Here is an 11129-nt window from a genome sequence, read left to right as displayed (position 1 = left end):
CCTTCTTGAGTCTTCTCTGCATACCTTATATCACTTTTACACGTGCACCAGCTACATTTGTATTTTCATACTTTTGAATTACTTCTGTATAAAGCAGTTTGAAATGACACAAATATCTGATTTCAAAAGTTTTCAAGTATCCTTTTCACAACACAAAATAAGAGTTTCATCTAAATGTTTCAATAACAGTAACTGCCTTTCAATATGCTATTCCTATCAAACTTTTCATTTGCATCTCTTTTCGTTCAGGTTAATACATTTGTCTATTATTTAATACAACTGTTCTTAATGGTTAATCAATGAATCATATGGTACATCTATAGATTTCTATAGATATTGATTCTACAGGCATAGTTTCCTATTTGCAATTTCCTATACGGATAACCAAATATAATGAATTATTTTTACATTATAAACACTATTTTCAAAGTGTGTGTGTGTGTGTGTTGCAATTTGTGAACATAGAGAAGGATAGAGTAGGGGAGACCGGGGACAGTTGCAACATGGGGATGGTTGCAACATGTCATTTTTCTCCAATCAGAAACAAGCTAGAATAATGATACTCATACTGAACATGCACAGTTAGACCCTCCCCCCACCAAAAAGACAGTAGACATATTCAACATCTGCTGCTGCATTTATTGAACAAAACTTGTTTTTGAGGTATGAAAGTAATTTTTTTCATTAGATATATTTTTGTCATACTGTCCTGATATTTTGTATGAATTAATCAAAACTTACTTAGTTTGAATTATTGGTTTGTTGACTTCTAAGTGGCATGGTTAGCATGTGTCAAAGTCAGTGTGTCTTGCAGGCACATGATGTTCTGTCGTGGCTGATAGGGTTGGGGACGGTTGCAACAAGTAATAAATTGCATGTTTAATAAAAGTTTGTTGCATTGCAAATTGTTCAATTCTTCCTGTCTGACACTGAAATATGGAGAGATTGAATAGCATCTGTAACACCTGCACACTGAATCTATGTAGGCCTATGTTCTACACATAAACAAACAAAACTCAATAACTGTTATTTGATAAATATCACTAAATAAATAAATTATAGGCTACAATAATATTATTTAAAATAAATAATACTATAATATTATAGTAGGCCTAAAACAGTTAATATTTTCAGAATTCTATGCTCATTGAGACAAAAATCTTAAGTTAATTAATGAAATTTAAGGTAATTTTAACATGTTGCAACCGTCCCTGGGTTGTGTTGTGCTGGGTCGGGGTCAGTTGCAACATCTGACTTCTTCCATTCAAATAAATACTGTGAACGATATGTCATATATAATCATCTTTAAATGGTATGGGTAATTAGCAGACATGCAGATGCAAGTTTAATATATACAAATTTGGTTGGTCTAGTCCAAATAGTCTCTGAGTAACTGAAATAAATGCAAAAAGTGTTGCAACTCTACAAGGGAAAGGAAACAGTGATATCAGATTAAATACTCTGAACATCAGGTTTTGAAAGAATGACTATCTGCGTTACAAGTGTGATCAGATTTTTGTACTACGAGTTTTGAAAATGTACACTTTTTTTTTTTTGAAAATAGTACCAAAGCGAATCATTTTTTTTATTCTAAGCTATATGGGTCTTTGGGGTACGGAAGAGGATTAGGGCCAAGCAATAAGAAAAATAAATAAAACCATCTCGAGATTAAAGGAGCTGTATGTAAGAAATGTATTTCAATTTATCATAAAATGGCCCTGATATATCACTAGACATTAAGAAATCATGTTCATTTCAAATACTTATATCACTGACAACAGTAGTCCGGCCAGGATATTGTCATTTAAAAGTGACAGTTGCAGCCCTCAACTGATGTTGATGTTGTCATGTTGTGTTGAAGCCCCACCCTCCACCTATATACCAATCACGAAGTCAGTTGTGTTTCAGCATCCGGGTTGCCAGCTCTGCTCTAGTTACCACAGCTGCAGCTACAAACGTGTCAGCCTACATTCCTGCTGGATCTTGCAGCCTATCTGGCAACCTCGAGTCAGGGGGAGGGGGAGGGGATACACAGTAATTTGAAAGTGATTGCAGTACCAGTTTTGGCCACAATCTTACATACAGCTCCTTCAAAGTAATTATAATTCGATATTAAACTCGTTAAATTTCGAGAAAAAAAATCTAAATACAATCTTGAGAATAAACTCATTAAATATCGAGAATAAAGTTGTTGTGTTTCGAGAAAAAAACTTGTTAAATTTCGAGAAAAAAAACTTGAAATACAATCTTGAGAATAAACTCATTTCATTTCGAGAATAAAGTCGTTGTGTTTCGAGAAAAAACACGTTAAATTTCGAGAAAAAAAAACTCGAAATACAATCTTGAGAATAAACTCATTAAATTTCGAGCATAAAGTCATTGTGTTTTGAGAAAAAAACTTGTTAAATTTCGGGGAAAAAAGTCGAAATAATCGTGAGAATAAACTCATTAAATTTCGAGAAATAAAGTCGTTGTGTTTCGAGAATGTAGAGAATAACGCATTTGATCAGTGTTCATTGCATATCCTACTGATATCAACCTCATCGAAGTTTCGTGGTTTCCCAGGATACCATAAGACGCATTATTAATCGTTGTTGGTTGTGTATGCCTCCATCCACAGAATGTAACTACTGTAACCATCTATACAGCCATTAATGGCAATGCCGTACGGTTTTAATTTATCATAGCTGTCCATATGCCAGAGTGCATTTGGGCCAGCGCAAGTGTAGCCTACTCTCCTTCGTCGAAATTCCACACCTTGAGGATTAACAAGTTTATTAATGCGTAGCCTATTATGGTATCCTGGGAAACCACGAAACCTCGATGAATTTCATGTTGGACAAAAGCGTGTACATCGCGCAAATTGGACTGATTTTTTCTTCTAAAAAGACCTAGCCGACCTAGACCTAAGAATGTTCTATTCTTTGTTACTGAAAGAAAGTCTAAAATATAGCTTGACTAAGTGATCCAACTCTGCCATCCTCTATCAGTAGGCTATGAACACTGATCGAATGCGTTATTCTCTACATTTAATTTTGACTTTTTTTCTAGAAACACGACTGTATTTCTCGAAATTCAATGAGTTTATTCTCAAGATTGTATTTCGACTTTTTTCTCGAAATTTAACGAGTTTTTTTCTCTAAACACAACGACTTTATTCTCGAAATGTAATGAGTTTATTCTCAATATTGTATTTTACATTTTTTCTCGAAATTTAACGAGTTTTTTTCTCTAAACACAACGACTTTATTCTCGAAATGTAATGAGTTTATTCTCAATATTGTAGGCTATTTTACATTTTTTTCTCGAAATTTAACGAGTTTTTTCTCGAAACACAACGACTTAATTCTCGAAATGTAATGAGTTTATTCTCAAGATTGTATTTCGACTTTTTTTCTCGAAATTTAATGAGTTTAATCTCGAGATGGTTTTATTTTTTTATTATTGCCTGGCCCTAATCCTCTTCCGCATTGGGGAGACACCACTTGGTTATTTTGTTTCCTGCGTGAGGATGAGGCCTGCAGCTTATGAGAAGGTCCCGGCCTGGGATTTGACCATGTGTTGTATCTTACATTTGTATTAATAAAAGAAAAAGCAGCAGTAACAAACCTGCAGTAGCTCAACTCTCCATCTTTTTATTCTACTCCTTTCCTCTCAACACTCCAGGATAGTAGCGACCCCTAGTGGGCAGAGCATATTAACCCAGCATAACATTTTAAGCCAACACAACATTATGGTTCTGGAAGGGCTGTCCCTTGCTCCCTTCAAACCAATGGACTTTAACTCTGAGAAAATGTTCATGCTCAAAATGGCATTCCTTTTGGAAATTACCCTCCCTAAAGAGAGTAGGAGATTAGCAGGCCCTGTCAGTTGCCTCCTCCTGCTTAGAGTTTTGCCCAGTTGCAGTCAAATCCTTCTTACTCCTGAGACTGGGGTATGTGCCTAAAGTACCAACTAAAGCTATAGTTTTTCAGGCTTTCCCTCCTCAACATGTGTCAGCAGACCAAGAGAGGCTTCACTTACCTTGCCCTGTGAGGGCTCTTAAGATGTATGTCTGGAAGTCTGGATGTCTATGTATGGAAGGATCCTGGCAAGGAAAAAATATTATTTTGTCTTACCAAATACCCATGTGTCTCTCTTATAGGTCTGTGAGAAGATGATGTTCTGTTGGTGTACTCTAGTGCTGTTGACTCTGGTCCCAGTGGTTACAGGTGACAATACTGGAGTTACAGTCATACTAACCAAGACGGGACTTGATTTAGGTAAGTGTGAGCAAAATATAACTGTGTATATATCTTAAATATAAATATAAGATATTACACGCGGCTTATTTAAATAACACAGAACAAGATACGTAACTGTCACGGATTGCTCTGAGACTTTAATAAGATCCAAACGCAGCTTTATTGGAAAATCCAGAACAAAAACAATCCACAAAAATACAAGAGACAAGGGAGAGTGCTCAGACATGCAGTGTGACCACTGCAACTGATGAAAAATGACAGAGAGAACATTGTGTAAGTAGACAAACAATGTAATGACAAACAAGTGAATGCAATATTCATGATGAGTCCAGGCAAAGGATTATGTGGACTGAAGTTCATGGCTGAGTGGCAAAGGTCAGAGAATGAGTGCTCTCTAGTGGTCAACATGGCATGGGCACACCAGCTGGTGACTGTGACAGTAGCGTGTGAGACAGTGTATGCACAAACAATACCGGACCAGATCAAAAGCAGGAACTTATATACACAGAGATGATTAACTAAAAGATGAACAGCTTTGATGATTAGTATAAGTAGTGTCCATGTTGACTGATCAGTGCTGGGGAACTACAACAAGGAACATCTATGAAGAATGTAAACAAAACAGAAAGTCCAAGAACCTAAAATAAACTGAACATGACTGTAACATATATTATTATCAAATATTGGATTTAATATTGACTTTTGTCAACTTGTTTTCTTTCATTTAGCACAGGTTTTGTATTTATTTTTGCATTGTATGCCTCCTTTATCTGAGCGTATGCACCTAAATCATTTGGGGGGAATTTGGGCAATACTGAATAAAATTTTAAAATATTCTGTACAATTTATCACACTAGACCACCCATTGAAAATGAATGGGAGAGATCAAAAATAAGATAAACATTTAGTTTTCAGGAGCGTGCCGTGTTTATCATGTTGTTCACATATACACTGTGCTTGCAAAGATACAGCACTTGCGCTACCACTCACACACACACATTCATGTACACAAAACTATTGAATCCAGTATTTGGTGATAATATAGCATAATGAGAGATTTAAAAGTTTTTTTTTTTTTTTTAAACAAACATTAAACATTAAAACACTCTAGTATGATGAACTGCATCCACAATTTTTCTTCAGCTCCCTTTTTACTTAATTTATTGTTCTCCTTGCTTGTGATCTACTTAATTAAAAAAAAAAAAAAAGATTTATATTGATCGGATTTCTGAAGAAGAGTCTTTAAGTTTTTTTTTTACACTTTAGCAGCTTCTTTGCATTTGTCATCAAACCATGGAAGCTGTCTGCATTTTGAATTTGAAGACGTTCTTGGAACTGTATTGTTAGCTATTGATATAAGCATTTTTAAATTGCATAATCCTCTCTTTTTACCTTTTTTGTTATGCTTGATTCTTCTCCTCTACTTTAATGGTTATAATAATTGGAAAATTGTCATTTCCACTGCGGTCATGCCGAGGTCTAAGAATATCTAAGGTTGACAGATTGTTAAATCAGTTGCTTGGTATATGTCCTCAAGAAGTTGACACATCATTTAGTAGACATAGAGCATAATTTTCTATAACATCTTCAAATCTTATTCATTTAGTGTTGCCATGGATACTACCCCATATGATGAACATTAAAAGACTATTATGACTATTAAAATCTCCCATGAGTATAAATGGAGAAGGGAGTTATATTTTAACTTTGTAAATGAAAACTTTTGCAATAATATTCTAGTTCTATATTCTATATTCTATTCTATTTTGTGACTTTTGACCTGTGACTAACATGTGTCTAACTGTGAATAATCTTTATAATATGTAGTTCAATAATCAAAACACTACATGGACATGCAGATCACATGTAGGCTACACGTTTTCATTGAATAGATCCCTGATGGGTTTGCATCTTTCGTGTCATAAAAATTAAAGGGGGGGTGAAATGCTCATTTTCACTCAATCTCCTGTTAATCTTGAGTACCTATAGAGTAATACTGCATCCTTTATATCTCCAAAAAGTCTTTTGTTTTATTATATTTCTAATTGAAAGATAGGCTGTACCGAGTCTTTCCGGAAAAAAACGAGCGGCTGGGGGCGGGCCGTGTGGGCGGAGCTTAGCTGTGCTATCGCGCCGAGCCAGTAACAACACACAGAGACATTTGTTCAATAGTTTTACTCACCGTTCCAACGCACGACCGTGAACCTTTATCATTGTGACTGCTCGATCCTTAAGCATTAGACGATCTGCAAATCCGTCGATGTGGGCTTTGTTTATAAAACAATCATCGTCGAAATGCAGGGAACAAACAGTCTACACAACTCCGTGTATGCTCAGGAAAACAAACTCCATCCACGGGTTCCATAACGCTGGGTTCTTTGGGAATCTGTGCAGGGTTGTCTTGCCCTGGCAACCAAAAACACACTTCTTTGGTGACATTGACTTCCCAAAAGCCGGGCAGGGCGCTTTGATGGCGAACTGCTTTCACTCTTTTGCTCTGTTCTACGAGTGCGCGCGCGCCCGCGATCTTACCGGAGAAGTGCCCTTAGAACCCATATAAGGAAATTCCGCTCTATCTTACGTAAGACAGAGCCATACTCAAAAAAAACTTTCCGAAACTTGTGACAAACCGGAAGGAGTATTTTTTGAACAAAAATACTCCTTCAAACATACAACTTAGTTTTTGAAACTTTGTCCATGTTTAGCATGGGAATCCAACTCTTTACCAGTGTAAAAAACGCATGCATGCATGAAATAGCATTTCACCCCCCCCCCCCCCTTTAAGGAATAGATCCAAAAACCTAATCTTTAAGCAGTACACAATTTTGTTTGTTTTGACAGTTGTAGGTAAGGCTACTGAGATGCTCAAACGGTACATCCAAGACAAGGATATTCCAGAACAAACCTTTCTCTACGGAAAGTATAAATTTACAGGGTGAGACCAGTGTTCCTACAATATCCTCCTGCTAAATAAAATGTATATTTTATATTAAAATGTGCATATTTTCTTGACAGAATGAAGATTCGCATCAATGAACTTAAAGTGGTGCAGGAGCTTGTTCCTTCAACTGGAGTCACTTTAACAATTACGAGTGCCGAATTTCAAGTGACTGGAAACCAGGGATCAGAGTTAGTATAATGTTGATATCACAAATTTTCATCAAAGAAATCGTTAGAAAAAAGAATAGTTGTAACAAACTGGTAAACTTCTTCACTCAATTCTATTTTTAATAAAAACACACAATAAACAGAGAAAAAAAAAAAAGAAAAAAAAGAAAAAAAAAACAGCAACATTTGTTTGCTAAATTTAACAGATGGAAAAAATTATTTGGTTAATGTGGATATGTCTTTTCAAAGTATCTGGAGCCTGTTCAGAGCAGCCTCAACAAGTCTGTGGAAAGACACATGAGGTTAATACACAGCGAGTTAAATGAGGCTTCTGAAGAGGAAATAATGCCCTGAACTCTATTCCACAGACCGGTGAAAGTGGATGCGGATGCACTGGCCATTACTGCCACTGTTGCATTCAAAAGCGATGAAAAAACTGGCCACCTAAAACTCAGCATAGAAAACTGTGAAGCAAAAATTGGAACTATCGAAGTCAACACCGGGTAATTTTGTTCAGCTCACCACATCACAAATAACAGATTAAATTGGTCTATTTTTAAATGTTATGTGATATTTGCAGATTTAGCTAAATCAGGATTTGTTTGTTCAATAATAAAACAGAAGTTTATCCATTGGGTTGTAAGTTCTGCAAATATCACATAACATTAAAATAGACCAATTTATTCTGGTTTATGTTCCCAGAGGATATGTCAAAGAATTTTAAACAAATTAGCTTACAGTTACAGCTTATAAGAACTAACACTTTAAAATATTTACAGATCGTGGTTACTTGATAAAATTCCCAGAGTTCCCTTTTTGACCTGGTTTCTTCAAAAGCTGGTAGGAAATTACTGAACATTCACTGTTCACAACAGAAATCAAGAGTCTCATTCCATGTCAATATTAACTATCTGCTGTTTCAGGTCTGTTCCAAGATGGAAACCATCCTTAACACCCAGCTGGCAACATTAAATGGTGCTATGAATAAACACTATTAAAGGAATACTCCACCGTCTTTTCATATTAAACTATGTTATTCCCTTAACTAAGACGAGTTGATACATACCTCTCTCATCTCAGTGCGTGCACTCAATCGCTCTGGCGCGCGGCGAAACTTTGTTCACTCAGTTCATTTAATACGGGCCAAGCAGAGAAGCTACTAAACACCTCCACGTTTTCCCTATTTAAACACAGTTACTCGCGTAGTGTAACTCGACCTAGGACGGTGACACAAAACAAAACGTTGCGCTTTTCTAAGCGTGTAAAATGGATAACTATATTGTATGGCGGAATACCATAGCAAGTGCTTATGAGCACTTCGACTTGGCGGAGTAATATCTTCACTCGTGAAAAATCCTCTCACCAGCCCCCGCTCCCTCTGGTGAAGATATTACTCCGCCAAGACGAAGTGCTTACAAGCACTTGCTATGGTATTCCGCCATACAATATAGTTATCCATTTTACACGCTTAGAAAAGCGCAACGTTTTGTTTTGTGTCACCGTCCTAGGTCGAGTTACACTACGCGAGTAACTGTGTTTAAATGGGGAAAACGTGGAGGTGTTTAGTAGCTTCTCTGCTTGGCCCGTATTGAATGAACTGAGTGAACAAAGTTTCGCCGCGCGCCAGAGCGATTGAGTGCACGCACTGAGACGAGAGAGGTATGTATCAACTCGTCTTAGTTTAGGGAATAACATAGTTTAATATGAAAAGACGGTGGAGTATTCCTTTAACCACTGACTGCGATGATTACAAAAATAATTTCATGACATTCAAAATAATTGTTCTTTTTGTTGTGACCCTTTAATTTTAGCCAAAGTACTTGAATTTACTGGGATTGACTTCTCCATGCAGCCTGCTGTCATCTCTAAAGACGGCATTGAGCTAAGTTTTGTAAGCCGGAACGGACGGAAGAAACGACGACTCCTCGAAGAAACAAAGACTCTCCTGAGAATTAACATTTAAACACTCTCTTACATAAGTACCAACGCCATCTGATACGAACCACACCGAGCAGTTCACACCTCACTCTTACAGTCTCCTCATCACCCACCCCTTCTCTCCTCATGCTGGGATAACCTGAAATCCACCCAAAGATCTATATGGTTTAATATGAACAATTATCATACAACAATATACATGTTTGGCATTTGAAAATATCTAATGAAAATATCAGTACAACGCTCTCATCCCCACAGAAGCAAACCAAAAGCTAATAAAGCTTTTAGGAGTTTAGAGATATCTTCCTTACAGAGGAGGGTGGGTCTTTCATGCAAATGGGTCCTGCCCTCAAAAGGTGTAAACTCGAAAAAACTGTGATTAAAGCAAATTCTCATTGTTAGCACATGTTTCCATTTGAAAGAGGTTTCTGTCTTGGGCTGATTATTTAAAGAGGTTTTGCAAGAGGCTCAGTGTGATATTGTAGTCAGGTCAGTCCATAATTGGATGCTCAGCATTATATATTTTATCTAATGTCAGGTATGCATCTTTTACTCTTTATCTCTGAGCATTTGATGTTATTGTATTGATTATCTTTGACTTGATTATGTAATTGGCATGATACATTTACCTGACTAATAATAAATTGTTACATTTGGATTTATTCTGACTTGCTCTGAAATAATTAACTTAGTTTATGTTGTATCTATTGTTACCGCAAAGCTGCGTACAGCGTTAACTACATACTAGCAGTGTTGGGCAGGTTACTTTAAAAAGTAATTAGTTATAGTTACTAGATACTTCTCACAAATAGTAACTAACTGAATTACATCATTATAAAAGTAACTAATTATCTGGGAAAGTAACTATTGAGATACTTTTCTTTCTTTTTTTATGTTCAAATATGTCAAATAACTTGGATGACCCCAATATTAAATATGTAAAATGAATGAAATGGACACTAAATAGAATAAATTATAATTATAAAACATTGTACACTAATCTACACTATTTTAATGTTGCTGTGGGACAATGTAAGAGACACCTATTAAATTCAATATATAATGTTAATATAATCATCACTATAGTGGAACAATAAAACACAAACACAATATTTGGTTTAGAACTTTTTATATTTATTGCACAGACCACAACTGGCCAACAAATAAGTCTAAAAATAAATTATGCTTCTTAAGAAATGTACCAAAAATGAATAAATAATATATATATATACACTCTTTGTAGTGCAAATAAAAATGATAAAACTGTCACACAACTTCACAACTGGTAGACTTACTGCAGCCTATTTGAAGTATTTTCTTCCTCGCAAAAGTAAACAGTTTAACAAGAAGTGCTCTCAATATAAGTAAGGAATAATTGACGACAGGCCGTTGAATTATTAGAAAAATAATGCACACCCGAGGTGGTAATGCGGTCACGACGCGAAGCGGAGTGGCCGTTCACCTCGGGCAGGGCCGGCGCTCCGCACACGCACATCACGCACTGCGCGTAGGGCACCAAGTGCTTGGGGGGGCACCAAAAAAATCTGGATCGTGAAAAATCATCACAATAGGGTACTAGTATAAATAACAAATAAAATATGTCTAAAGCATGTTAATATTGGGTTTAAGTGGTCGTTCAATGAGGCCTATTATATGTTGATCCGACGAAACTATGTGTGTATTTAAGTGGTCCAGTGGTAGAATTTTTGCCAAGCGTGTCAGAGGTTCTGAGTTCTAATCCGCACTCATATAGTTTTTTTTTTTTTTTCTCATCAAAACCGATTATGTTTTTTAGTGGTTGTATATCAGGCAGGGACACTTTTTGTGCTTTTTGTTTTC

At 36.2% G+C, this 11129-nt stretch overlaps 1 protein-coding gene across 1 annotated transcript; it reads left to right on the top strand.

Moving 5' to 3' along the window:
* The first annotated feature begins 597 nt into the window (after positions 1-597).
* LOC308701847 (bactericidal permeability-increasing protein-like) lies at positions 598-9951 on the top strand. Its single transcript, XM_081384314.1, has 8 exons — positions 598-663; positions 4145-4262; positions 7086-7179; positions 7260-7373; positions 7721-7855; positions 8132-8192; positions 8276-8327; positions 9164-9951. The coding sequence occupies exons 2-8, from the start codon at positions 4157-4159 to the stop codon at positions 9313-9315; spliced, it is 714 nt and encodes a 237-aa protein (XP_081240440.1). The 5' UTR covers positions 598-663; positions 4145-4156; the 3' UTR covers positions 9316-9951.
* The last annotated feature ends 1178 nt before the right edge of the window (positions 9952-11129 follow it).

Source organism: Scardinius erythrophthalmus, assembly GCF_964197995.2.
Source record: "Scardinius erythrophthalmus genome assembly, chromosome: 14".
Lineage (NCBI taxonomy): Eukaryota > Metazoa > Chordata > Actinopteri > Cypriniformes > Leuciscidae > Scardinius > Scardinius erythrophthalmus.
This window is presented reverse-complemented; position numbering and strand designations above follow the sequence as displayed.

Excerpts from the sequence above, each read along its gene's own strand:
- LOC308701847 (XM_081384314.1), top strand. The coding sequence starts at position 4,157 with ATGATGTTCTGTTGGTGTACTCTAGTGCTGTTGACTCTGGTCCCAGTG. Across the intron at positions 7,180-7,259 it reads GGAAAGTATAAATTTACAGG|AATGAAGATTCGCATCAATG; the intron begins GTGAGACCAGTG and ends TTTTCTTGACAG. Across the intron at positions 7,856-8,131 it reads ACTATCGAAGTCAACACCGG|ATCGTGGTTACTTGATAAAA; the intron begins GTAATTTTGTTC and ends AAATATTTACAG.